Genomic DNA, 25,136 nt, shown 5'->3' on the forward strand with positions numbered 1-25,136 from the left:
TATTTTATTATTTTTATTTTATTTTATTTTAATTTTTTCAAAAATATCAAATCAAATAATTAATTTTTATTTATTTTATCACATTAAAATTTAATTTTATATTTAAAATATCACGTCAATACATCTTTATATCACATAAAATCGTCACATTGTTTTTTAAGATTTTGATTTGAATCTTTGAAATTGAAATAATTATGTATTTATATATAATTGGAAAGGAAAAGAAACCAAAAGACCATTTGCAATTTTTTCAATGATTTCAAAAATTTCTATATATATATATGAATATGAAATGATTTTGAGTTTATAAATTATTGCTAGCCGTATTAGTTATACACACTATTTATTTATTCTACAACTTTTTGAAATGGCCCATAACGTTTTTTCCCGCTCTCAATAATTTATTATTTTATTCTGTTATTTAAATACCTCTTATATATATATATATATATGATGTATTTATTTTATTGAAATAGCAGTATGAATGATGAAACTACCATGTGGCTTCCTCACACTATAATTATTTTATTTTATTTCTTTGAGAGAAGATGCACAGTCAGTGAGTGGGGCACAATTTTCAAATCATGGTTTTTTTTTTTAAAATAAAAAATATTATTAATTTTCTTTTATTATTATTATTATTATTATTATTATGTTAAAAAAAAAGAGCACCCAATTTTAATTAATGAATTAATTGATCGCATCCATGGATCCACAAATGCACAGAATATTCTTCTGATTTTGGTACAGCTGCAGCAGTGTTTATTTCGTAAATCTATTTCCAACTGTTGTATTAAAAATGTAACCTAATTTGTTGACAATACCATAAATTCAAATTTCAATATATATATATATATATATTAGGGGTTGATATTTGAATCTAGTTTAAAATTCATCTGATTGAAAATTATTTGAAGGTTGTATTAAAATAATATTAATATATATTCCCTCCGTTCCAAAAGAATTGTGTTATTTTTCTATTTTTGTTCGTTCCAAAACAATTATTCTGTTTGTTTCTTTATTTAGTAATCGTGGTCCCCACTTTATAACAAAATTATTCATATTTTTTCAAACTACCCCTAATTATTACTCTAACCTACTTTTTAAAATCCTTCCAAAAATAAGGATATTTTAGTCTTTTACTTTCTATTTATACCCACTTTCAATTAAATACTATTATTTCTTGATTTCTGTTCCAACTCTCAATCAGACACTTCTTCAATGGAGTATTATTTAAAAGGTTTTTCATTACTGTTGGAGAAAAATATTATTTCCCTTGTCAATAATGTTACAAACAGGATACATTCAAATATAAAAATAAAAATAAATCCAAACAGTAGTTTAATGGAATAAACTGTACACTTTTAATTGTTACTTAATTTTTTTTTTACCAAAAAAGGATCCAAACAACAATGCATGGAAAAAAGTTTTGAATATTCTCTTCACTTTTTATTAGCTATGGTAATTTTTTTTTTTATTTTGGTAGAACTAAGTATATGTCTATAATGCCTATCTTTCTCAAAACAATTATTTCCCCCTTTTTGATGTTTAACTTTTTATGTAAAAATATCTTCTTAAAAAGTTCAATGTTACTGTTTTTTCTCCCTTTGAGAATATAAAGTAAGATGATTTCCAAGAAGATTTTGTTCACTTTTTCAAAAGATTAAATCAAATACTCCCTCCGTCTCATAACTAAGTATCAATTTATTTTTTACACGGAGTTTTAGAAATATTAGTATTATATTGAAATGTAGTAGGAATAAAATAGAAATGACTAAAATAACTTTACTAATATTACGTGATATAAAAGGTAATGGATATTTGTGTAATATATTGTAAGTTGTAAGAGTATTTGTAATGTTAGGAAGATAGTACAATTAAAAAAAAAAAGAAATGGATACTTACAAATAAGATGAACTAAAATAAAAAAAAAATGGATACTTTGTCATGGAACGGAGTATTTTAATTATTTTTACAAAATATTATTGGTATTTAATCAAACATTAAAATCAATTACCGGAATTTCGAATATGTTCTTTTTGTGAAAAAAAAAATATATATATTTCTCCAAAACCAATACATCTATTTTATGATTTTAGATTATCTACAATTAATATATTCATTCACTAATTGAACACTGTTCAATTCATCTAAAATTGCTAATATAGGAAGTAATATCAATTTTATAATTATATTGATTGTATTATAAAGATATTTTAGTTAATACATTTCTTATATTCTTTTACAATTTGCTAGCCATCAAGGTTTACTATAAAAATACACATACATTGAATTTGTGTATATTAAATAATTATAGAGATTGGGAGCCTAATTATGTTGAGGTGTGTTCTTTTAACTTGATTCAATATTTTTTAATATATATATACATAGATTAATATATCATACATACTTATTATTTTTATATTATTTACACAATTCTTTATATTTCATATATAAAATATATTTCAAATAAATTCACTAAACAAACAAACCCTCGAGATCCCGGCCGGCTCTTAGCAGGAGCAGAATGAGCGACTGTTCAGGACTGCTCATTAATAGAGGGCCTAACTTTTAAAATATTACCGATTATTATTGTTATTAAATTTTAATTGGTAGTTTATATTTTTTTTCTTTATAATTATTCAAACAAATTTTAAAATTCTAATTTTATATATATATATATTTTTTCTCTTCTTTCTAACCGGTCTCATCTCATCTTTTCAAATTTAATAGTTGTTTACAATTATCTACATCACACCCTGTCGCACTGCGTCCAACCATTCAAACAAAACTCACTCACCTTCTCTCTTCTATCTCTTTCGCCCTCACTCGGTCCTTCTCGTTTTTCGAACAGTTATTTTTCATCTTTTTTTTTTCTCAAAATCTACCACGTACATACTATCACATTAAACTTTCTTGTCCAATCGATATCAATCAGTAATATTATTTTAAAAATATATTTTAATTATATGTTTAGAGCTTATAATTTATTTTTAGTCATGCCAAAAAAAAAATCTTTGCACTATAAAAAAAAATAGATCAAATTCTTAACACAATAATATACTGATGGGTAGTACCAGTACGTCATTTTCTAAAATAAATTAATGAAAAAATAAAAATAAAAATGGGATAGAATTAATAAAGGAGATTTGAATTGTTTTATGAGTAATGATTAGGGTTTGATTTGCTTGCATCATCTCACGTCATTTCTTGAATAGACTTTCGACATTATTTTTTATTTTTGAGGTTGTAATTTTGAGAATTGTGCAGCACCTTTGACTGCCATTATTTAATTAATTATTAATATGTCCCAATTAATTAATTTTGATAAAAAATATTTTACCAAAATAAAACATATAATAAACGTTATGCGAATCAGAACTTATGATTAATTGCATATTAATTCTACTTGTATTTCCAAATTGCAACTCACATTTATTTTATTGCATTTATAAAAGTTGTTATTTAAGCCCATTGTTTTGTTTCTGAAATATTTTTCAACTTTTGTTAAGTAGATCTTGAATTTATTTTATATGTTGAGTCCGAAATTTCATCTTTAATATAATAAAATAAATATTTATTATTCTACTGCTCTCTATGGAATTTTGTCAAAGTCGAATGTGCTTATGATCAATTGATTTAAATTTTTATTTAAATATGATTTTGAAATGATATTTTGTTAATAAAATACTCGATTCGTCTGTCTCTAAGGGTCACGTTTACCTTTTGCGCTATTGTATTTAACATTAAAAATATCTTTATATTTGTATAAATTTTTATTCTTAATTTGTACTACATTTTGATATTATATTTAATATTCAAATATAAACACGCAGAAAATAAATTGAACTCTTAGAGCCGACCAAATAGTATTATATTTTTATGGAAATTCGTACGATGTGAATAGTATTAAATTAGATTCAAAATAGTAATAATAAAAATAATTAATTAATTAATATTATTATTGATAATTTTAATCCTAATTGAAATGTGATTCACAATAGACGATAAACTATGCAAACGATAAATACGACTTGATATATATAGCAAAACTATATAAAATTCATATAAAGTTTCATAAAATTAGGCCAAATTTTCATATTTTCAATACTCCGTCCCACTCTTCAAGATTTCCTAAACACTGCACCTAAATCTTTGACCATCCTTATTTAAAAATGTTTGGTCCGCCGAACACTCAAATTATTAATAAATTTCAGAATTTTAATTTCTAAATTTTTTAAAAAAATTATAAATATAATGATTATTTTTTTATATTTAGTTTTAATCAACAATTAAAATATACTCAATATATGATTTTGTGGTGTATAAAACTTGGGCACACAAATATCAATTTGTTGGTATTCTCAGTTAGTCTTTTAAAATTAATTTTGTCATTGTAATTTTGATTATGCAATTAACTTTAAAATTATATCAATTATATAATTGCAACCATAATCGTAACATATTGTTTAAGACTCTAAATCACGTGACTTCTAACAACATTTGAATTTGAAAAGCTATCACTAAAGTAAATAATTAAAACCAAACATAAACCCTAATTAAGTGGCATGTCTCTCCCAATTCAAACATTGATCCCCAATTATAATTTCACACACACAGCTTATATATATATATATATTTATATATGTCTCTTCCTCCAAGAATAACATGCATAGGATACATATATATATATATTGTGTGATAGAAAACATATACTCCCTCCGTCCTAAAACTATAGTCTGAGTTACGTTTGACACGTGATTTAAAGAATATTGATATTATATTGGTAGTACGTAAAAAAATACGAGTAAAAGACTTTTTTGCCTTTGTGAGTATATTAATGTAAAAAGTAGTGACAATTGTATAATGAGACTATTGTTTTAATACGGACAAAAATGGTAAATCGGACTATTAACTATTGTACTGGGACAGAGGGAGTGTATATATATATATATTTGTTTTAATATAGTGGATGCCCTAATGCAATCGTCATCTTATCCCTAATTCAATGCAGAACCTAATTAAAGTATAATATCCAACAGAAAACCCTAATTTCGAGGATATCAGAAGATTAATTAAGTAGTATTGTTGTATTAAAAAAAGCACTGCCCAAAGATCTAATTAGGGGATTTGGTCAGTATGTGACAAATGGATTGAAATTAATATTAAGTAATTAGGGTTTTAGTTAGTGCAAATCGAGGAGATTAATGTAAGATTGTTTATAGTCAGTCTCCCCCCCATTGATTTTTGAATTTTGAAAATTAAGGGGACTTAATTAGTTGATCATATCGATGGATTGATATATATATATATATGTCCTGAATTCCGCTCTGCGGAATATGTTCGTTGGAGCTTAAATGAGATGCTGAATTATTTTATAAAAGATTTTATTGAGAGAACAGCATATAAAATTTGTAGATATAATGAATCATATAATATTGTAAATAGATTATATATATATATATGTGTGTGTGTGTGTGTTGACCTTTATAAAAAGTGTGCCAGGAACCTATGAATTATGCTAAACCCCAATATTCAATAGTGCTAATTAAATACTTTGGTTCAACACAATGAATTATTGTGGGATAAATTTGACAAAATTTAATTTCATAGGTGAATTTTCGATCATTGGAAAAATGTCATTTCTATGGATGTTTTTTTATAAAAAAAATAAATAAAAGTTTTATTTGAATATATACGTGTATATATTTTGTAAATAAAACCAATTAGCAATTGAAATTCTAGATGCTAATTAGCAAAAAATTCCATACATAAAATGCTTGCTTATTTTGTTTGTAATAAAATTTAATATTAATGTTATAAGGCCTTCAAAATTAAAGGAGACTTTACATATGCTTAAGTCAAGATGTGGACTTATTTATGATCAATTTGTAATTAAATAATTTCGTTATTTTACTAGATTAAATATATATTGAAATAGTGTACAATGAATATTTTGTATTGTTATATGTATATGACAAGATGATAATTAAAGCTCATAAACAAAGTCAATAAGATATAAATACTGTTGGAAATATGCGTATTATATTGGTTAAATAAATTTATTATGAACGATAATAAAATGAATTTCCCAAAACGAATTTGCATTTAAATTTTTAGGGAAAATAATTTCATAAGTACATTTTTAAAGAGCCCAGAAGTTGGGCTCAACACTAAAGCCCACTATGATTCCTTCAAAAGGCCTAACTTTAGTGTGAATTAATTAATCTATATCTATATATAATATACTATTTGATTTAAATTTGTATTATTCTCATCATAATTTTTTTTTCAATTAAAATATATTATTTCATATATATTATCAATCCTTTTTTTTAGAAATGTTTTGTTAAATATTGGCGAGGTTTGAGAATAATTAAAATTTGAATAAAAATTAATTTTGGTATTATATGGATATAAGTGTTGGATACATTTTTATTTTTATTTTTTTTTCTTTTTAAATGACAATAGATTTGAATCAACTCAAGAATCAACCTGGACCTGGACAGGACATGTTTAATTGAGACTGGATTCAATTATTTGGATATTGAATTAAATATTATATATCCTACTTGGAGCCCAATTCATATCCAATGATTGACTCGACCCGAATCCAAATTCATCTGTTGGGCCTATGAATCGACCCATTGTTATTTTTAATTGTTTTGTATATAAAATAAATTTAAATATAATATTTTAAATAAAAAATAAGTATTTAATATCATTCTTCAACTAATAATAGGTTTAAAAATTAAAATGTTACCGCATAATAAGGGCACATTTGCAATTTGTGTATTAACATGATAACATAAAATTAAAATTTACTATTTTGATGTGAAATGATAAAATATTTTACTTCTTTCGTCCCATTTTGTTTCTCCACTATTTTTATGTTGGTCCCATCTTATTTACCTTTTCCTTTTTAGGAAAAAAACTAAGGATAATATTAATCGATCCTTATAATTAACAAACAAACACTATCGAATGTTCAAAAACAAAATCCAATCCCAAAACTCTAATTAAGGCCTCAACATAAATACCATTAATATATATGTACATCACAAAATTTTCTATATTTCTAACAAGATGTATATATATATATATATACACATAGAATACATGTCCGATCGATCAATACGATGTTCGAATTAGTTGTTGTCGTTGAGAGGGCTCAATGGAGGTTTGGTGGCCATGAAAAAGGTCCCTCTTTTGGCACTGTGAAATGGTGATGCTGCAAAACAAGAACTTGGCTTTACATGAGTTTTCTTGGATATGGTGGGCTTTGGGATCAGTTTATTATTATTATTATTATTATTGTAGCTTCTTAGGACATTTCCACAGCTCTTGGAAGCTTTGAGATGATTGCAATGATGGGTTCTGTAAGAAATGGAGGTTGTCTTCTTTGCAAGATCTTCGAGGGTTTTCACTTTTGCTAGTGCTGTGAAGGATTCGGATTTGCCTGTGTAGAATTTTGAGAGCCCTCTCCTGGAATGACCATCATTTTAATTAGTAATTAGTTATCATAGGATAAACAATATACGATCAAAATATAAACTTCATACCACATTCATTCACAACACACTATCATATACAAATACCGCACAATATAAAGACAAAGACAGATAATACATGAATTATATTAATACTGTAGCTACGTTCACCTCCACATTTTTACAAAGAATTATGTCAAAAATATAAATATATTATTTTAAATTAACTATTTTCACTTTTTGTAACGAGTATTTGAAATTTTTTTATTTTTACTTTTATAAAATCTGCAATTAAAAAATTAGTGTTTGGTGAACAAAGCCTATACATCTATGGGCTTTTTTTGTTTTTTGTTTTTTTTTTCTTGTTCTTGTTTTTTTTAAAGATTCAAATCCTAATACAAATCAACAAATTCATAATTAAAGATGTTATGATATTACAAATTATATGATATGAAAATATATTTAAATTTTATAAATTGTATAATACTCTTATTCCCTGTCAGCTCTAAAGGCATGCCACTAAATATTTTTAAACGTATACTTATTGAAGTCAATATTATGATTGATTCATAAATTAAAATAAAATGTTTTTACTATAAAAATATATATCACTAACTACCCCTAAAATACAATATTCACCAAATTCTAAGTTAATGAATATCGACCAGATTTAGATAAACATATTAATTCTATCGAAACATACAAATTAAGGGTTTGTAGGTAGAACTGAGATGGAATCTGCTGCTAATTATAATTAGGTTAAATTACATACTTGATGGGGAGTTGGGACATGATCTCCGATAGATCGTACGGATTCGGATTGTACGATGATGCATCATCTGCTGTAGCACTGCTGTCTGAAGAAGACATGGATGATGATTCTTCTGTAGATTCATCTCCAATGGAAGAAGAGGAAGAAGAACAAGAACTAAAGCTCGAACTAGTTTTTTTTGCTGCTGCTGATTTCATCGTACGATGATGACGACGACGACGACGAAGACGATGATGACGAAGATCGTCTGGTAGAAAAATCGAATCTTGAACCTGCTGGAGATGATGAATATGAGCCTGAGTAATGATCCCTTCTGTCATCTTTCTTACAAGAATACCGATCAAGAATCAATCAAGAACCCCCCATATATATGAATCTGTGTATATATATATATAGAGAGAGAGATAGAGAGAGAGAGAGAGAGAGAGAGAGGATGAATATAATGTGGATATGAATGGAAGAAGAAGAAGAGGAAGATAGAGAAATGAGTGGAGAAAAAGTGGTGACACGTGGGCAAAAAAGGGTAAGGAGGAATTGAAGATTGATTGGATAAACATAGAAATGGGAAGAACAACTTTTTGGGGATAAAGAAACTAAATTAAATTGAATTGAATTTGGAAGCTAAAGGACACACATTGATTGATTTTTGGCAATTCTTTTTTTAAATAATAAATAAATTAAATGTATTCATGCCTTATCATCATATATATATATATATATATATATCTTTAAGATTCGGCATTATCTTCTTTGTCCTAGCTCATTCATTCACATTTAGCTTGCTCTTTATTATTTATTTATTTTATGTGGTTTTAAATTGAAGTGATCTTACTCACTGAGTCAGCGACTTCACTCATCACCTATCCTTGTCTTCCAACAAGATAAGTTTTACTTTTACAAATATATATATATATATATGCAATAAAATAATAATATTAATAATAATAATAATAATAATATATAATGCAAGTCCACTTCCAACTCATGATCCAAAACCCCACCAATTATATATGTATTATATATATATATGTGTGTGTGTGTTTGTGTGTCCATAACAGAAACTTTTATTGTCTGAAAATTGGCATGCAACACTTGGATTAGGGTTGGGTAACAATATGGGATTATACACATATATATATATATATATCCAGCCTTATCACAACCTTAGTTTTATTCACCTAATATTATTTTTAATTGAAACATTTAATAAAAATAATACAAAATATATTTTATAAAAGTTAAAAAAAATTCAAATATTCATTACAAAAATTATTGTACCGCACATTAAAAAATAAAAAATAAAAATAAAAATCAATTTATGTAACTCCATCAACTGAGAACTGGATCGGAATATAATACACTTATCTCATTATTTACTTTATTAGAAGTATGTTTCCAATTTTGAGTTTTTTTCTTTTTTTTCTTTTTAATAATAAAATAAATATATATTTTCTCCTATACCTCTTTTTATGCAAATTTTTACTACCATCAAAGTAATAACAAAATACCTTCATCATTAACCCTTATCAATATCATAATTTTAAAATACATTGAATAATTAGTTATATATAAGAATTATATTCAATGACACATAAAAATGTATTGAACGATACTATACACCCATGTGTTCAACTATATATAAAAAATAAATGTACGGCATACAAAAATCAAAGTTTTTTTTTTTTTTTTAAATAATAGTTCAGAAATAATAATATTTTTTATATGAATAAATGATAATTGCATAATAATAATAATAATAATCAAATGAAATCCCACACATACATACCACATTCATTAAAGTTTTGATAATTGAGGAGAAGAAATCATTATGGGACATTTAAAATAAAATAAAATAAAAATCATTTGAGAGACATTAGAAATAAAATTCAAATGGGCACATGACACATCAAAATTTCAGACTTATCACGAAGGAGAACGTCACCGTCCATGTTCCTGTCTACTTTTTGCCCTTTAACAATTATTATTCAAAATAAATAAATAATCAAAATTTAAATAGTTAGGTTTGGGCTTGTAAGATGTTTCTAAGCCCACATAATTAACTACTTACAATCTAAATATATAATTTTTATCTTTCGATTTTTTATTTTTATGTGAAAATACATTATTCTTTATTACAAAACATTGCATATATTGGGTTTGGCCCAAAACAAAAGAAAAAAGAGTGTAATATAATTGAATTTTGAAAATCAAAAGACCCAAATAAAGGGAGCTCAAATATATGAAAACATCATTTCATAATTTCAACATTTTACACAATCAAATAAAGTTCCGCTCTAAAGGTCTCATTTATTATTTGTATGTTGATCTTTGAATATTAATTATTATATGAAAATATAGTATAAATTAAAGTAAAATGACAAAAATACTTATATTAGTGCCTTATAATACTATTATAATGATATTTGTGCAAAAAATTATACAAATATAAAAATATTTTAATGTTAAGTATAATGATGCAAAAAGTAAATGAGACCCTTGGAGTCGGACGAAGAAAATAAAATTTTATTTTTTATTTAATAATTATAACTTCAAACCACTCTTCTAATTCGAAATTAACAAATGCATAACACACTTACATTCTTAATATTTAAATGCTGAAAGTTTGATCAAGTTAACATACTAACTATATACAAATATATGTTGTTTGAATTATATATATATATATATTGTGACATGATCTGCTATTTGGCAAACAAGAATCAAATCATTGAATTATATATTTATTTTTAACAATAAATTCATTTGTTAATATATTTATTAAATTTTTTTAAAATTATATTTAATGTAGGGATAGGATCGAGTCAGATGTGGCCCAAATTTGATAGGCTCAAACACAGCCCAATTCATACTTATACTGGGCCACTCGAATTCTTTAGAGCCTGTTTTTCTATGACCAAACAAAAAATTTTATATTGGACTCGGATCGAATTTTTGGCCGTAACTATTTTTGTCGGCTCTAAGCTACACACCAATCTAATTTATTATCTTCAATTTAAATAAAAACACACCTAAATAAATTATAGTCATAAATCGCATGCGTTAAATATTTATATTATTTGCGATATTTTGTTGATTTTGATTAGATTCTATCTAATTTTTGTATTTTTTATTTATTTATAATTTGCAGGAGAAAAATAATAAAATTGATATAATTAGTGGGAAAAGATAACAAAAAGTCCAAAGGCCAATTGCGGGCAAGAAGGAGAAAAATTCTTCCAAGAAGATTTCGAATTCTACCCCTACCATTTTTCTTTATAATTAGATTTGTTTTGATTTATGAAATTTATTTAGTTAGCTAAGTATTTCTGTGATTTCTGATTTATTTGATTTATAATCTTTTATTTGGTTGGGTATTGTGGCTAGACATTTCAATTGGATTAATGATTAATTACTAAACTAAATTAAACGTCCATAATTGCGTTTTAATTTGGTTCAAGTAGCAACTAGTGACAGACACCATTAGGAAATCACAGAATCAAATTTAAACAATTTCGCATATTTAAGGTATTGACAGTCATTTGCAAATATGGCAGAACAGAATGGGATACGATGAGATAGTCCTGGTAATCTGTCACCACTTTTGTCCTAAGCGACAAGTAGCGAAAGCACTCTGCTGGGCCGACACTGACATCCTTCTACCATCCGATCCATCTCTTAGAATACTTCGTCACGTCGAGGTACTGCAGAAGAAAAAACAGCAAAATCCGATCCAATTTATCGTAATCGATTAGTTAACATGTTGGTTAACCGTATTCTGAAACATTTTTGGTGTAGAAAGTCTCAAATTCCGAATCTTGACTGAGCTTTCAAAGCTTTCAAAGAATAGGCTCCTTGAGCCATTCGCTCCTCTAGCTTTTGTCTTTCAGTGTCAGTGTCGGCCCAGCAGAGTGCTTTCGCCGTTGGAAGGTTGTTGGTTCGGGGGTAGAGTACAGTACTAAAGGTCCTCGGAATCCCATGTAATTCAGTCTTATGTTCTTCATTATCTGCATATGGGCTTTTTTTCTTGGGTGCTCATTTTGTACGGGCTTTTAGTTTAATGTTTATATTCAATGGACGTGGTTATTGGCAAGAACTTATTGAATCCATCGTTTGGGCTCATAATAAATTAAAAGTTGTTCCTGCTACTCAGGGGATCTAATGATTCTCCAAATCTGGCTACATGTTTGCAGTAAATATTGATTGGATACCGGAGCACTCAGAGGGCGTGGAAGGTTTTGATCCTTTTGTTCCCGGAGGAATAACTTCTCTGTTAAATTGAATTAAGCTCTTCTAGTTCGCAAGGTGGTTAGACTAGTAAATTCTTTATGACGTCACTAGGGTTCTAGTCTAACTAGGGAAGCAGTTGACGGACGTACCTAGATTGTCAAAAAATTAAGAAAGGGTTGGTTATTAGGCGCGTGTCGGTAAATATAACTAATTTATTTAAAAACCAATATAATTAAATATTTATCGATGATCAAATTCACTGCCGAAGTAGTCAATTTCATTCCTAGACTGAAAACTTATTTTTATTGAATTTATCTTTTAGTGGTAGAGTTTTTAGTTTGTTATTTTATTTTTATTTTCTACTTTTAAAATCCTCATTTATTATATTTATAAATCAAATAATTAAAAATAAATTTTTTTTAATTTTCTTAAAAGAAGACCATATTTCATCTATACTAATTATTTTTATAGCAAAAATAAATTTATTTTATTTAAATTTTGCAGACAAATGCCTGTCAAAACACGCTGCAAAATTTTGCAGCCGCATATTAACTCACAAGATTAATGCAAAGCCAAAGCTTGAATTAACAGCCAACAAAAAGCAACTAAATACTTATTTTAAAAAACAATAAAAATATTATATATTATATTAACATATGTTATCAAATATTTGTCATATCTTTTTATTATTGTTATTTTTTTTATATATATAAATATGTTCTTACGGTTGATATTATATTAATTTGATCAAATTAGCAACATACAAAGACAAAGACAGCCATTTAATCCCAGACAGCCATTTCTTTGAATAAAAATTTCCAGTGGGGAATCCATCCCACGTTAATCCCGCCTGTTCCTTCCCGAATAAATTAATTAAAGCTAGCTGCTAAATAATTCACAGCCAAAGGAGTCGTCAATCTTCGCGAAACAGCTTCGCAGATTCACAGGAACTTCAACTCAATCCCACGAATTCGATAATCCTCTACGCAAGTTTCTTGTCCTAATTTTCATCTGGGCTTTCTTAGATCACTGTAAAAAAAATCCCTTTATCGTCTTCTCAAACAGGTCTCTTCCGATTTCAGATGGTGGGCAACGATGCATTTATTTTTGTGGATTTTAAGATTGGTGTCTGAGGTTCTGTTGTTCGAAAATGAAGGAAAAGGAGAAAAGGGGGGATCCTGTGGTTTTCAAAATTGGGGCTGCTTTGGTGTTTTCCATTAGTGGGATTGTTTACACTTTTTTCAGAAACAAACAGGGGATTAAGAGGCCCCCCAAACCCACCCCCCACGACCACCAGTCTTGTCCAGGTCCGAATTATGAATGTCTTGTTTGGGTTTAATTTTGCAAGATTTTGAGGATGTCGGATTGATTTTGATCTTTGTTGTTTCATTGACAGAAAATTCCAGCCATGGAGATGATGATCGCGATCATGGCTTTGAGGTATTAATTTCTGACTAAAACCCTTTTCAATTCTGCTATGTTTGCATCATATCTGTAATCTGTGAATCATCAATTTAGATTCTTTAGTTTAAAAGACTAATGGATTTTAGTAATATTAGTTAGAATAAATATAGGGTGTCATTAATCGTGTGAATTAAGTGAAATTTTTTCCGTAAGAATATAAAAATAATAAATATATATATAAAATATTAATATTTTTTTTAAAATATTTCTTTTATTGAAAGAACGCACCAATAGACTCCAAAAAAGAGTGAGGAAATCACTTTTAAGTTAACCTCATAGTAAATATACTATGGAATGCTTATGAACAAAGCCTAAGTAGCTAGTTAGTTAAAAACATAGTAACTAAATCTCTGTTTACATTGATACTTTTAAATTTTTATTATTATTTTTTTTTTTACAAAATATTATACCTTATTTTTTTTGATATATTTGACTACAATTTAGGCAATAAGACGTTCCAATTGGGTCGACTACAGAGACAGTTCCTTCTTGCAAGAACCTAACCACATCGACCTCGACCTGAATGAATGCAATGCATCGGATCTTTCTAAAGACGGGCAATCCAACGGATGCGATGAAAATGCCGAATTCGAGAGAGAGATCAGGACACTACGTAGCAAGGTGAAGTTTCTAGAAGAACGCGAGAGGGTGCTCGAGACTCAGCTGCTCGAATACTACTACAATCTCAAAGAACAGGAAACCATCCTATCAGAACTGCAGAAGCGTCTGAGATTAAAAAACATGGAGACAAAGCTTTATCGGGTCAAGATCGAATCGTTGCAATCGGACAAGAGACGGTTAGAATTGCAAGTTTCGGATTATGCTGACGTGGCGACTGAACTGGAAGCTGCTAAGGCAAAGATCGATCTTTTAAGGATGAACGAAGCTAAGGAGAATCGCGAGCAGATTATGAAGCTTCAAATGGTGCATAATACATCTACGAATAAATACGTATACAACATTGGAACAAGGCCACATGCAAATTAGTACTACGTAGTTAACAGGACCGGCCCTGGGCCGAGTAGTAGGAGGACCGCCCAAGGCTCATGGTAAATAGGAATTCATTATATATTTATATTATATATGTATAATTTATATATATACAATTTATTTGATATATATGAATAGAAAAAGCTGCAATTAAGTAGTATAGAGATTAATTTTTAATATTAAAATTTAAGTTCAAATGTCATATGTCTCGAACATTTGTAAGTATTATTTTTCATCAAAATTTTTTTTTTTTTTTTTTTTTTTTCTTCGCCCCGTCTTCGAAAGTCAGGACGGCCCTCGTAGTTAAGTGCTAAAAATGCAGATCATCCTCTCCGGTATTGTTCCGTCCGGTGAATGCAATTACACCTGATTTGATTAATTAAGACAGCTCTGATCAGTAATGATATACATCGGATCCGGGACCTTGAAGTTTCTTTCTTCACCAGCTCTGTCCTCTTCTCCGATTTGTGTGTCATCCATCGCCGGAATTCCGCTCCCGGACTCCTTCATGCATGTACTGCCGCCGTTGATTGATTGAAATTCCCAAACCCTAATTTTACGAATTGGGGATTTTTCTAACCCTAATTGTTCGAATTGGGAAATCCGAAGATTCCGGCGTTGTTCGGATCTGAACTTCTCCGGCGTCCCTGGGATGGTCATGACTTTGTAAGCCTTTTCGATGACGTCGTTGTACAGATTCACCACGGCCGCGAATCTGACAGCTGGAAACTGTCGAATCAAAATAAAACCACATGGGCCACACAACCTGTCTGTGTCTATGGTTGTTGATCAGTCAATTTGAAATTTTTTTATTTTGTTTTTACTTAATTAATTTAATTGTAATTTTAATTTTAATTTTACTTCTTTTTTTATATGTATAAATACTATTATATGAAATAAATTATTGTCTAAATATTAATCCACTGGACAAATTTTTATTTTTGGTAAAATTTATTAAATTGATAGATATATAACAAATATAACCACATAGAGTATAGACTATTCAAAATCTTTTTATTTAAAATTTTACATAATTTATATTAAATATAAATAAATAAAATTATTTTTTATTTACTTGTATTATAAAAAAATTTATTCTCTTTAAAATAATTTTTATATTACATATATTTTTTTATTGCGATATAATATACTGTTTATAATATTTAAATATATATATTAATTTTTTAATTATATATATTAAATTTATTTTAATTTATCAATATTATTGATTACATAAAAATAATAAAATAATACTATGGTAATTCACTATTACCAATCCTAATGAAAAACGTTAACTATATTGAAACAAAGAGAAAATTTTAAATATTTAATTTTTACTATTTATTTATTTAATATTAATAACTAATTTGTAGCAAGATAAATAAAAATATTTTTATTAATATTGTGTAATATAAAAGTAATAATATTTATCTAATATATTATATATTGTAATATATTTATTATACTCCCTCCGTTCCAAAAGTGTCTTATTGAAAGTTGACAAGAGAATTAAAGAATAATAGTATTTAATTGAAAGCTGGTATAAAGTAGAATGTAATGACTAAAATGCCCTGACATTTTTAAGAATTTTAAAGAGTATGTTAGAGTAATAATTATGGGTAGTATGGAAAAGTAGAAATAATTTTGTTATAAAGTGGGAACTACGGCTACTAAATAAGGAAACAAGACAATTGTTTTGAAACGGACGAAAATTAAAAAACAAGACAAATATTTTGAGACGGAAGGAGTATTAAAAATATAAGTATGATTATTAAATTAGAAAATAGATAAGACTGGCAAAATTAGAAAAAAATAAGGTTAAGTTCGATTTATATTTCTTTCTTACCATAAATTAATTCAAAATATTATTTGAACTTTACTTATTAAAGTATTTATTTGTAATTGTTTGGCTTAGCTAGGTAAGTGACATAATTAGAACTGAAATTCAAAATTAATTCCATTTGTTAATTACTTTTTTTTTTCTTTTTTTTCTTTTTAAATTAAGGTGTATTAAATTAGAGTTTTTTTTTTCTTTTTTTTGCTTCAAAAAAATTGTGAATTTATGTAGATTTAAAAAATTTATAGAATGTATACATAATTTGATTGATTTTTTTTTTATTTATTTATTTATTAATTTGCATCATTTGTTATAAATTTAATTGAATTATTTATTAATTTATGTTTATTTGGTGACGTTTATCCCCTTGTCCGTGAGGGGACGTGTTGGTTGAATGTAAATCAGATTATTGGATAGTATACAATATTTATTGAAAAAATCGGTTTGATGTTTGAAAGTGGAGTCAAAATTCACCATATTCAATATGCAGAGATGACGACTTAGAGAAATACTAAGACAGAGTTTACAATGCTGTGCATGAATTTACTTATGTATTTATTGCAAAGTTAGTCATTGTAAAAATTTGATTTGAGATATATTTTGGTGCAATTATTGACTAAATTATAGTAATCAAACTTGGATTGCAAGCCAAACGAAGATCAAGTTAAAGATCGAATTGGATTAACAATTTTTGCATATTTTGTTTATTGGTTACTATTGTGCATGTGGTGTTATTAGGAGTGACAAAAATAAGTACGGTTCAAAGTTCGGTCCACACATAAAAATCATCATATTTGGGCAAAAAAAATAAGTTTGAAAATTTTTGGACCGTGCTTAGCCCGACACGCTAATGAATCGGGCCGTATCCGGGTTCATAAAATGTTGGACTATGCTTGGCCCAACATGGTTTTTAAAATTAAATAAATTTATATATAAATATTAATTTTTGAAATAAGAAAACTAAAAAAATAAACAAAATAATTAAAAAAAAAAAAAAAAAAAAAAAAGAAAAACGGCCGAACGGCACAACCTAATTTCAAACCGGATCATAGACGGGCTGGCTTTTCCTGGCCCGATCGCAAACCAGGCCGTATTGGCCCAACACAATTTAAAATCGGATCATTCCGACACGGCACGAAAAGAGGCCAATCCATATTGCACCCCTAGTTGTTATGTACATACTCAATGTTAGATACTTCATCTGTAGTTGGTAAAATGTATGGATAATTTTTTTTTTTTACTTTATAAATATATTAGTGTAAAAAATAGTGGCAGTTGTGTAATAAAAAAAAATAAAAATAGTTTTACGGTGAAAAATAATAGTAAACGACAGATGAATTATATAAATTTATCTTGGTGAAAATCTGATTTTACTGATTTTGTGTCCAATGGATCAAAGAATTTGAAATCAACGATTATAAAATATTTTTTTTTTTATTAATTATTATAATTTTCATATATTCTTGTTCTGCAAATATATAAAAAAATGTTTATACCAAAAATAAGCATACAATTAAAAAAATCCAAAATCAAAATTTACAATTAAAAAAAAAATTAAAATGTTTATAAAAAATATGGCATTAAATATTATTTCTATCATAAAAATCATATATATAATAATCAAACTTTTTACTATTTTTAAAATATTATAAAACCTCAAAATATAAATACCTTTGGAGCCTAAAATTTAAAATAACAATAGGTTGGAAATGGTTATGGCAACCCAATTTAAATTAACCTTATGGATCAAACAGACGGATTATAAACTTATATGCTACTTCTACATATTCTTCTAGACTCAAACATAAAATATGTTTGTTTTGTAAGATAATTTAAATGAATATTTTGTGACGTAATATATGATAAATTATCTAAAAAATATGAAAATAATGAATGTGTATGATATATTAATATTTTTAGGAAAAAGAAGTGTGTATTTTTTATTTTTTGTTAAAAGAACACATCCAAAATTTGACATAATATTTAAATATATAGAATATATTGAAATGTATATTTCTGTGTTTAATTTGATTATTTCTTTTTCAATTTATTATTACATAAATTCTACATTTTTTTTTAAAATAATAATTATATATATCTTTTATAAAATATTATATTAAATATTATTTTTTTTAAAAAAAATTAAACTTCCCAATCCAATAAAAAGCATACTAGTACGAAAATATATAAATTTGAGATTCATATGGCTTGCGTTGTTTGTTTGTGTTGTGTTTTTGTTAAAAAAGAAATGTTGAAGTGAAATATAAAAATTTTTGTGGATAATATAAAAATAAAAATATATATTATGTTATTTTTTTTAATAAAAAAAATGTTGGAAATTTTTTTAAACAGAAACAAATTAATTGTGAAAATATTTAATTACAACTTGAAATAACTTTCCTAATTCGAAATTGACTGCCTTTAATATTCTTCCACTCTCAAGCCTTCCCTCCAATCAAAATTCAACCCCAAAAAATTATTACAGTCAAAAGCACAAAACACACACATTATTAATATTAAACTATTTTCGATTGCCCCAAAACCCTCCAATCTCAGACAAGACAAGCGTTGGATTGTCTTCACCAACCAAACCCAGCCATTTCATTCAAATATTTTCCAAGGGGGAATCCGTTCCACGTTAATCCCACCTGTGCCCGAATATATTAATTAAGGTTGCTGCGACGCAACTGTCTCCTACTTTCTCAGGCCTAAAATAATTTCAGGCAAAGGAGTCGTAAATCTTCACGAAACAGCTTCTCAGATTCGCAGGAACTTCAAGTCAATCCCACGAGTTCGATAATCCTCTACGCAAGTTTCTTGTCTTAATTTTCATCTGGGATTTCCTTAGATCACTGTACAAATCTATTCTTTTTCTTCTCAAACGGGTCTCTTCTAATTTCAGATGGAGGGCCACGATGATCGAGACGATGCCTTTATTTTTGGGGATTTTAAGGTTGGTGTCTGAGGTTCTGTTGTTCGAAAATGGGGGGAAAGGAGAAAAGGGGGGATCCCATAAGCCCTGTGATTTTCAAAATTGGGGTTGCTTTGGTGTTTTCCATTAGCGGGTTTGTTTACACTTTTTTCCGATACAAACAGGGGATTAAGAGGCCCTCCAAACCCACCCCCCACCAATCTTGTCCAGGTTTGAATTTTGAATGTCTTGTTTAGGTTTAATTTTGCAAGATTTTGAGGATGTCCGATTGATTTTGATCTTAATTGTTTCATTGACAGAAAATTGCAGGCATGGGGATGATGATCGTGATCATGGCTTTGAGGTATTAATTTCTGATTAAACCCTTTTGAATTCTGCTTTGTTTGGATCATATCTGTGAATCATCAATTTATATGACTACTGGATTTTATATGATCATGGCTTATAATTCTTTAGTTTAAAAGACTAATGGATTTTAGTAATATTAGTTAGAATTAATATAAACTCCCAAGAAAGTAAAGGAAATCACTTCTTACTCTCTTAGAAAAAATACTATGGAATGCTTATGAACAAAGCTTGAGCTAGTTCGTCGAAAACATAACGAGTTAAAATTTGTGTTTCGTGTAGTTCTCAAATTAGCTTTTTTTTTTTTCGAGTTCAAATGAATGAGCCAAGTGGGATCATACATAGACACATTTAAAACTTTTGACTCTATTTATCAACAGTAATTTTTTTTAAAAAAACATCACATTAAATATTACGATGTAGGCAATGACACCGGCCAGTTGCGACGAGGACAGAGACGGTTCCATCTTACAAGAATTTAATGACTTCCTGAATGAATGCAATGCATCGGATCTTTCTCCGAGTAAGAACAGGCAATCCAACGGATACGACGAGGATGCTGAATTCGAGAAAGAGATCAGGACCCTACGTAGCAAAGTGAAGTTTCTAGAAGAACGCGAGAGGGTGCTCGAGACTCAGCTGCTCGAATATTACGGTCTCAAGGAGCAGGAAACCGCCGTAGCAGAGCTGCAGAACCGTCTGAGAATACAAAACATGGAGACGAAGCTTTATAGGGTCAAGATCGAGTCGTTGCAGTCGGACAAGAGACGGCTAGAATCCCAAGCTGCGGATTATGCAAAAGTGGTGGCTGAGCTGGAAGCTGCGAAGAAGAAGATCAATCTTTTGAGGACGAAGCTGACTTCCGAAGCCAAGGAGAATCGCGAGCAGATTTTAAAGCTTCAAGAACGAGTGATGAAGCTGCAGAGCGACGAGAAGAATGATCCTAAGACCGATCAAGATGCCCGAATGGAGCTGGAGAGAAGGAAGGAGCTCGAAGAGGAGTTGGAAGAGTTGAAGAAACAGAACCACAGTCTCAAGCTTGAGAATATCGAATTGGCCGAGAAATTGGATTCGTTACAAATTGTTACGATGTCGTCCGGTTTAGACGACAGCGAGGTACGTAATTCTTCGCTCATGATTTCACAATCATCGGAATGCATGAGATCGTTTTATATCTTACGAGACCCATCTTAATCAGGTAGAAGCAATGAAAGAGGAAAGGCAGAGGTTAGGACAAGAGAACGATGATTTAAGGAAGGAAATCGAGCAGCTGCGAGAAGATCGTTACGCGGACCTTGAGGAGCTCGTGTACCTCCGGTGGATAAACGCTTGTTTGCGATACGAGCTCCGGAATTATCAGCCGCGCCAGGGCGAGACTGTGGCTAGGGATCTTAGCAGAACGTTGAGTCCCAAATCGGAGGAGAAAGCCAAACAACTCATACTCGAGTACGCCAACAGAGAGGGCTTTGGCGACAATAAGTTTATGAATTTGATCCATTTCGACTGCGATCAGTGGTCCACTTCTCAGTTCACGGACTCCGACGACCTCCCCTCGGCTGACCGGACGAACAATTCGGGAAAAAGGCGAGTCTTTGCCAAGCTGATGAAGCTGCTTCAAGGAAAGGACAACGATGTTCGGACGCCGGCATCGCCGTTGGATGTTGGCAGCAATACTGTAAGCAGGAGCAATTCTTATACGGGATCTGACAGTTTGGTGAAGACAACGAGAACTCCTTCGGAGGCTTCTAGAAGATCCTTTGATTTCCAGAGATCTCACTCACAAGGATGTAAAGGTGCTGTTGGAGAAAGTAGTAGCTTCTCGAGAAGAATCAGCTACGATGATTCGATAAGGATTTTCCGGAGAATTGATTATGATGATAGTTCTGAAAATGCTGCGAAAACGGAGCTGGTGAAGTATGCTGAGGCGCTGCAGAATTCGCGCGGGAAGGTGAAGTCATCTGTGCATCGAAGATCGGCTTCTTTGAGCTGCATTTGATGTATTCTTTTTTTATCGTTTTTACAGGCTTTGATACCTAATTAGTACATTAGTGTTGGCTATAGGTAGATACTGTAGAAAAACAAACACAGATGTAAAAAAGTTATGCAGATTTTGTAATCGAAAGGGAAGGAGATTTACCGGAATTGGTGTTTCAGAATTTCTGTAATCTTCTGATAATGATTCATCCACCGCGATGAAGAAGAAATTAATGAGGTATGAGGAGAGTGGTTGTCATGGTGTAGCGTAAATTGGCGGTTATAACTGACTCGGAGATAGTTATATATATATATATATATATATAGATACAACATATATGTCTCTGATAATTTGAACTTTCTTTTGAGAAACATTTCAATTTGAATTTCTAAAAAATGGCGGTAGAAGATCCTAACCTAATGGCCTCGCTCTACGTCGGCGATCTGCGGGCAGACGTGACGGAGAATGATCTGGTCGAGGCATTCGAACGCGTCGGTCCGTTGCTGTCCGTTCGCATTTGCCGCGACAAGATCAGCCGGAAGTCCCTCTGCTATGGCTACGTCAACTTCTGGCTTCCCTGCTACGGTACATTTCTGCTCATTAGTTTTGTTTCGCTCTGTAGAAGTAGGCTTCCTGAACTGTGATTTCTGGACTTTGGTCGCCTCTGTGATGATTATTTTTCGGATTATCTCAGCTTCTGCTGCTCTACAACGTCTGAACCACACCCGATTGAAGGGAAAACCGATGAGGATTATGTGGTGCGAGAGGAATCCAATGGCCAGGAAGAACAACAACGCAAATCTCTTCGTGAAAAATCTCGACCTGTCGATTACCGGTGCTCGATTGCAGGAGATATTCTCAAAATACGGAACCATACTTTCTTGCAAAGTAGCTGAAGAACGGGGAATCAGCAAAGGCTTTGGGTTCGTTCAATTTGATTCTGAAGATTCAGCCATTGCAGCTCTCCATGCCCTTCACGATTCGGTGCTCGAAGGCAAGAAATTGTAAGTCAGCTGCTCTTGTCCAAATTTTCTTGTTCGTCGGTTCTGGCTAGTCGCTACTGTATCGTGTTCCTCTTATAAAAACCTACTGTTTCTGCATATCAGATACGTATCCAAGTTTCTCACAAGAACTGAGAGGAAGAAGGATTTGGAACACATTTTCAAAAACCTGTATGTGAAAAATCTAGACGAGGATATAGCAGAGGAAAACCTCAAAGAAAAATTTTCGGAACATGGGAAGATACTTAGCGCTGTCATAATAAAGGATGAGAATGGGAAATCGAGAGGGTACGGGTTTGTTAACTTCGAATCACATGAAGGGGCTAAGAAGGCAATGGAGGTTCTGAATGGAGGATTGCTTGGTCAATATTCTGTTTCCTCAGCTTATTTTGATTACAAATATGGATTCTTGTTCAAGATTGATTTCTTAATGCATGATTTTGTGTCGATATAGGATCGAAAACTCTATCAGTGGCATGGGCTCATAAAAGAGGTGAAAGGATGCAAAATCTCAGGCAACTACATGGATACAAGTGTGATGATCAGAGCAAGCAGCTAAAGGCTTCAAATCTGCATGTAAAGAATCTTAGTCCATATGTTGATGAGAGAAAACTGGAAGAACACTTTAGCTGTTTTGGTAAAATTGTTTCTGCTAAAGTAATTCGGAATGTAGATGGAGTAAGCAAAAATTTTGGTTTTGTACGATTTTCATGCCCTGAAGAGGCAAAACAAGCTTTGACTTCATTAACTGGTATGACATTCTCCTCTCTAATGTTCTTCTCTGTTTATGAAACCGGTTGAGTTTTGTTTTCTCTCTTTTCTTTGAAATAGGAACTGATTTTGAGGGAAGGACTATTCATTTGACGTTTGCTCATCGCCAGGAGCGACAAACTGGCGAAATGCTGAAATTATGCTCAAAGCTCCCAGTGCAGCCGCATTGTATCTCTACTTGCCAGCCACTGGATTGTTGTCAGTTGCCTTTTTGTAGTCCTCTAACGCCATTTATACAACTCAATCAAATGAATCCGATGTTCTATCAGAATTTCGCTGGACATCTCAGTTCATGTAATTCGTTTCAAGGTCAAGACTTCCCAAGAATCTTCAACACATTTGTAAGAAAACTATACTGTCATAAGTTTACTTCTGATAATGCAGCTATATTCATTTCCTTGCATGTTTGAGATCTGACTAGTTCTTTATGAAATATTGTATAGAAAGAATTAAGAATTGTTTGAAGCAGGAGTTAATACTGGTTTGGTGAGAATGGCCACTTTTTCATTGATAACCTCTTATATTGTGTAGCCTTTCTGCAATGCTGCTTTGGATCAGTGCAGACAATATCATATAAAGCCCTCCAGCGACCGATCACTAAACAAGTATACAGGTGATGTGAAGGAATACTGTAAAGGGTATGGCGCTATGAGAGCTTCTCTCACGATCCCATCTCCTAAGGTTTGCAAAACAGGGCAGTCCAGTAATAAGTGGCACCCACTTGTTCAGAATCTTCAGGTCTGTGATTCCTAAGTTTGAAGGGAATATTCCTTGCTCACATTTCCACTGCTTTCATCAATCAGCAAACTGCCTTCTGTTGCTTCTATATGTAGCCGGGACTTGCAGCGAGTGGGCATGAATTGCAGTTGGAAATGGAGAAGGCAAAGTGTGAAGCCTGGAGGATAATGAATCCATCAAGGTCCTCGGTGAATGCAAACTGAAAGCAGAGGGGAAAAATAGGATATGTTCCTGCTATCTTCACTTCTTATCTCTTAAAACACATTTTTGTGCTCTCTATAACTCATAATAACTCGTCATTGTGAATGACCTGCAGCAAATTCTTACAAGTGCTCTGTACCTGTTGTGCTTTTGATGTATAGTTCATACTAGAATCACAACGAATGAAAAAGGCACAATGATTGTGCCATTTTTCTTGTCTTTGTGAACCAAAAATAATTGATAAATGGTAAAAGAAATGGGGGATTTGATGCCAATATGTTTGCTTCTTGCGCTGTCTAGCTCTTGCCATTCTCTACATTAGGTTGTTTGATTCAGATATATACTGTGGAGTATGTTTCTAAACTATGCTTCTCTAGTCACTGAATTCTTAAA

At 30.1% G+C, this 25,136-nt stretch overlaps 4 protein-coding genes across 5 annotated transcripts; 3 read left to right on the forward strand and 1 right to left on the reverse strand.

Moving 5' to 3' along the window:
* Nucleotides 1-6,987: 6,987 nt before the first annotated feature.
* LOC127254951 (protein OXIDATIVE STRESS 3-like) lies at nt 6,988-8,822 on the reverse strand. Its single transcript, XM_051280318.1, has 2 exons — nt 8,263-8,822; nt 6,988-7,485 (listed from the first exon to the last, which is right to left on the reverse strand). The coding sequence occupies exons 1-2, from the start codon at nt 8,580-8,582 to the stop codon at nt 7,149-7,151; spliced, it is 657 nt and encodes a 218-aa protein (XP_051136275.1). The 5' UTR covers nt 8,583-8,822; the 3' UTR covers nt 6,988-7,148.
* A 4,637-nt stretch (nt 8,823-13,459) lies between these two features.
* LOC127254584 (protein CHUP1, chloroplastic-like) lies at nt 13,460-22,300 on the forward strand. 2 transcript variants are annotated; one of them, XM_051279767.1, is made up of 5 exons: nt 13,460-13,475; nt 19,683-19,922; nt 20,012-20,055; nt 20,481-21,173; nt 21,256-22,300. In XM_051279767.1, the coding sequence occupies exons 2-5, from the start codon at nt 19,763-19,765 to the stop codon at nt 22,051-22,053; spliced, it is 1,695 nt and encodes a 564-aa protein (XP_051135724.1). In that variant the 5' UTR covers nt 13,460-13,475; nt 19,683-19,762; the 3' UTR covers nt 22,054-22,300. The 2 variants fall into 2 exon arrangements, with proteins under 2 accessions (XP_051135724.1, XP_051135723.1); XM_051279766.1 differs by lacking the exon at nt 13,460-13,475 and adding an exon at nt 19,339-19,588.
* On the forward strand, nt 13,483-15,145 carry LOC127254587 (protein CHUP1, chloroplastic-like). The gene is made up of 3 exons (XM_051279772.1): nt 13,483-13,796; nt 13,886-13,929; nt 14,398-15,145. The coding sequence occupies exons 1-3, from the start codon at nt 13,640-13,642 to the stop codon at nt 14,938-14,940; spliced, it is 744 nt and encodes a 247-aa protein (XP_051135729.1). The 5' UTR covers nt 13,483-13,639; the 3' UTR covers nt 14,941-15,145.
* A 29-nt stretch (nt 22,301-22,329) lies between the features above and the next one.
* On the forward strand, nt 22,330-25,117 carry LOC127254585 (uncharacterized). The gene is made up of 7 exons (XM_051279768.1): nt 22,330-22,617; nt 22,727-23,036; nt 23,139-23,395; nt 23,488-23,784; nt 23,865-24,145; nt 24,336-24,542; nt 24,638-25,117. The coding sequence occupies exons 1-7, from the start codon at nt 22,428-22,430 to the stop codon at nt 24,743-24,745; spliced, it is 1,650 nt and encodes a 549-aa protein (XP_051135725.1). The 5' UTR covers nt 22,330-22,427; the 3' UTR covers nt 24,746-25,117.
* The last annotated feature ends 19 nt before the right edge of the window (nt 25,118-25,136 follow it).

Source organism: Andrographis paniculata, unplaced genomic scaffold, assembly GCF_009805555.1.
Source record: "Andrographis paniculata isolate CXL003 unplaced genomic scaffold, ASM980555v1 Contig52END, whole genome shotgun sequence".
In the NCBI taxonomy this organism is placed as follows: Eukaryota; Viridiplantae; Streptophyta; class Magnoliopsida; order Lamiales; family Acanthaceae; genus Andrographis; species Andrographis paniculata.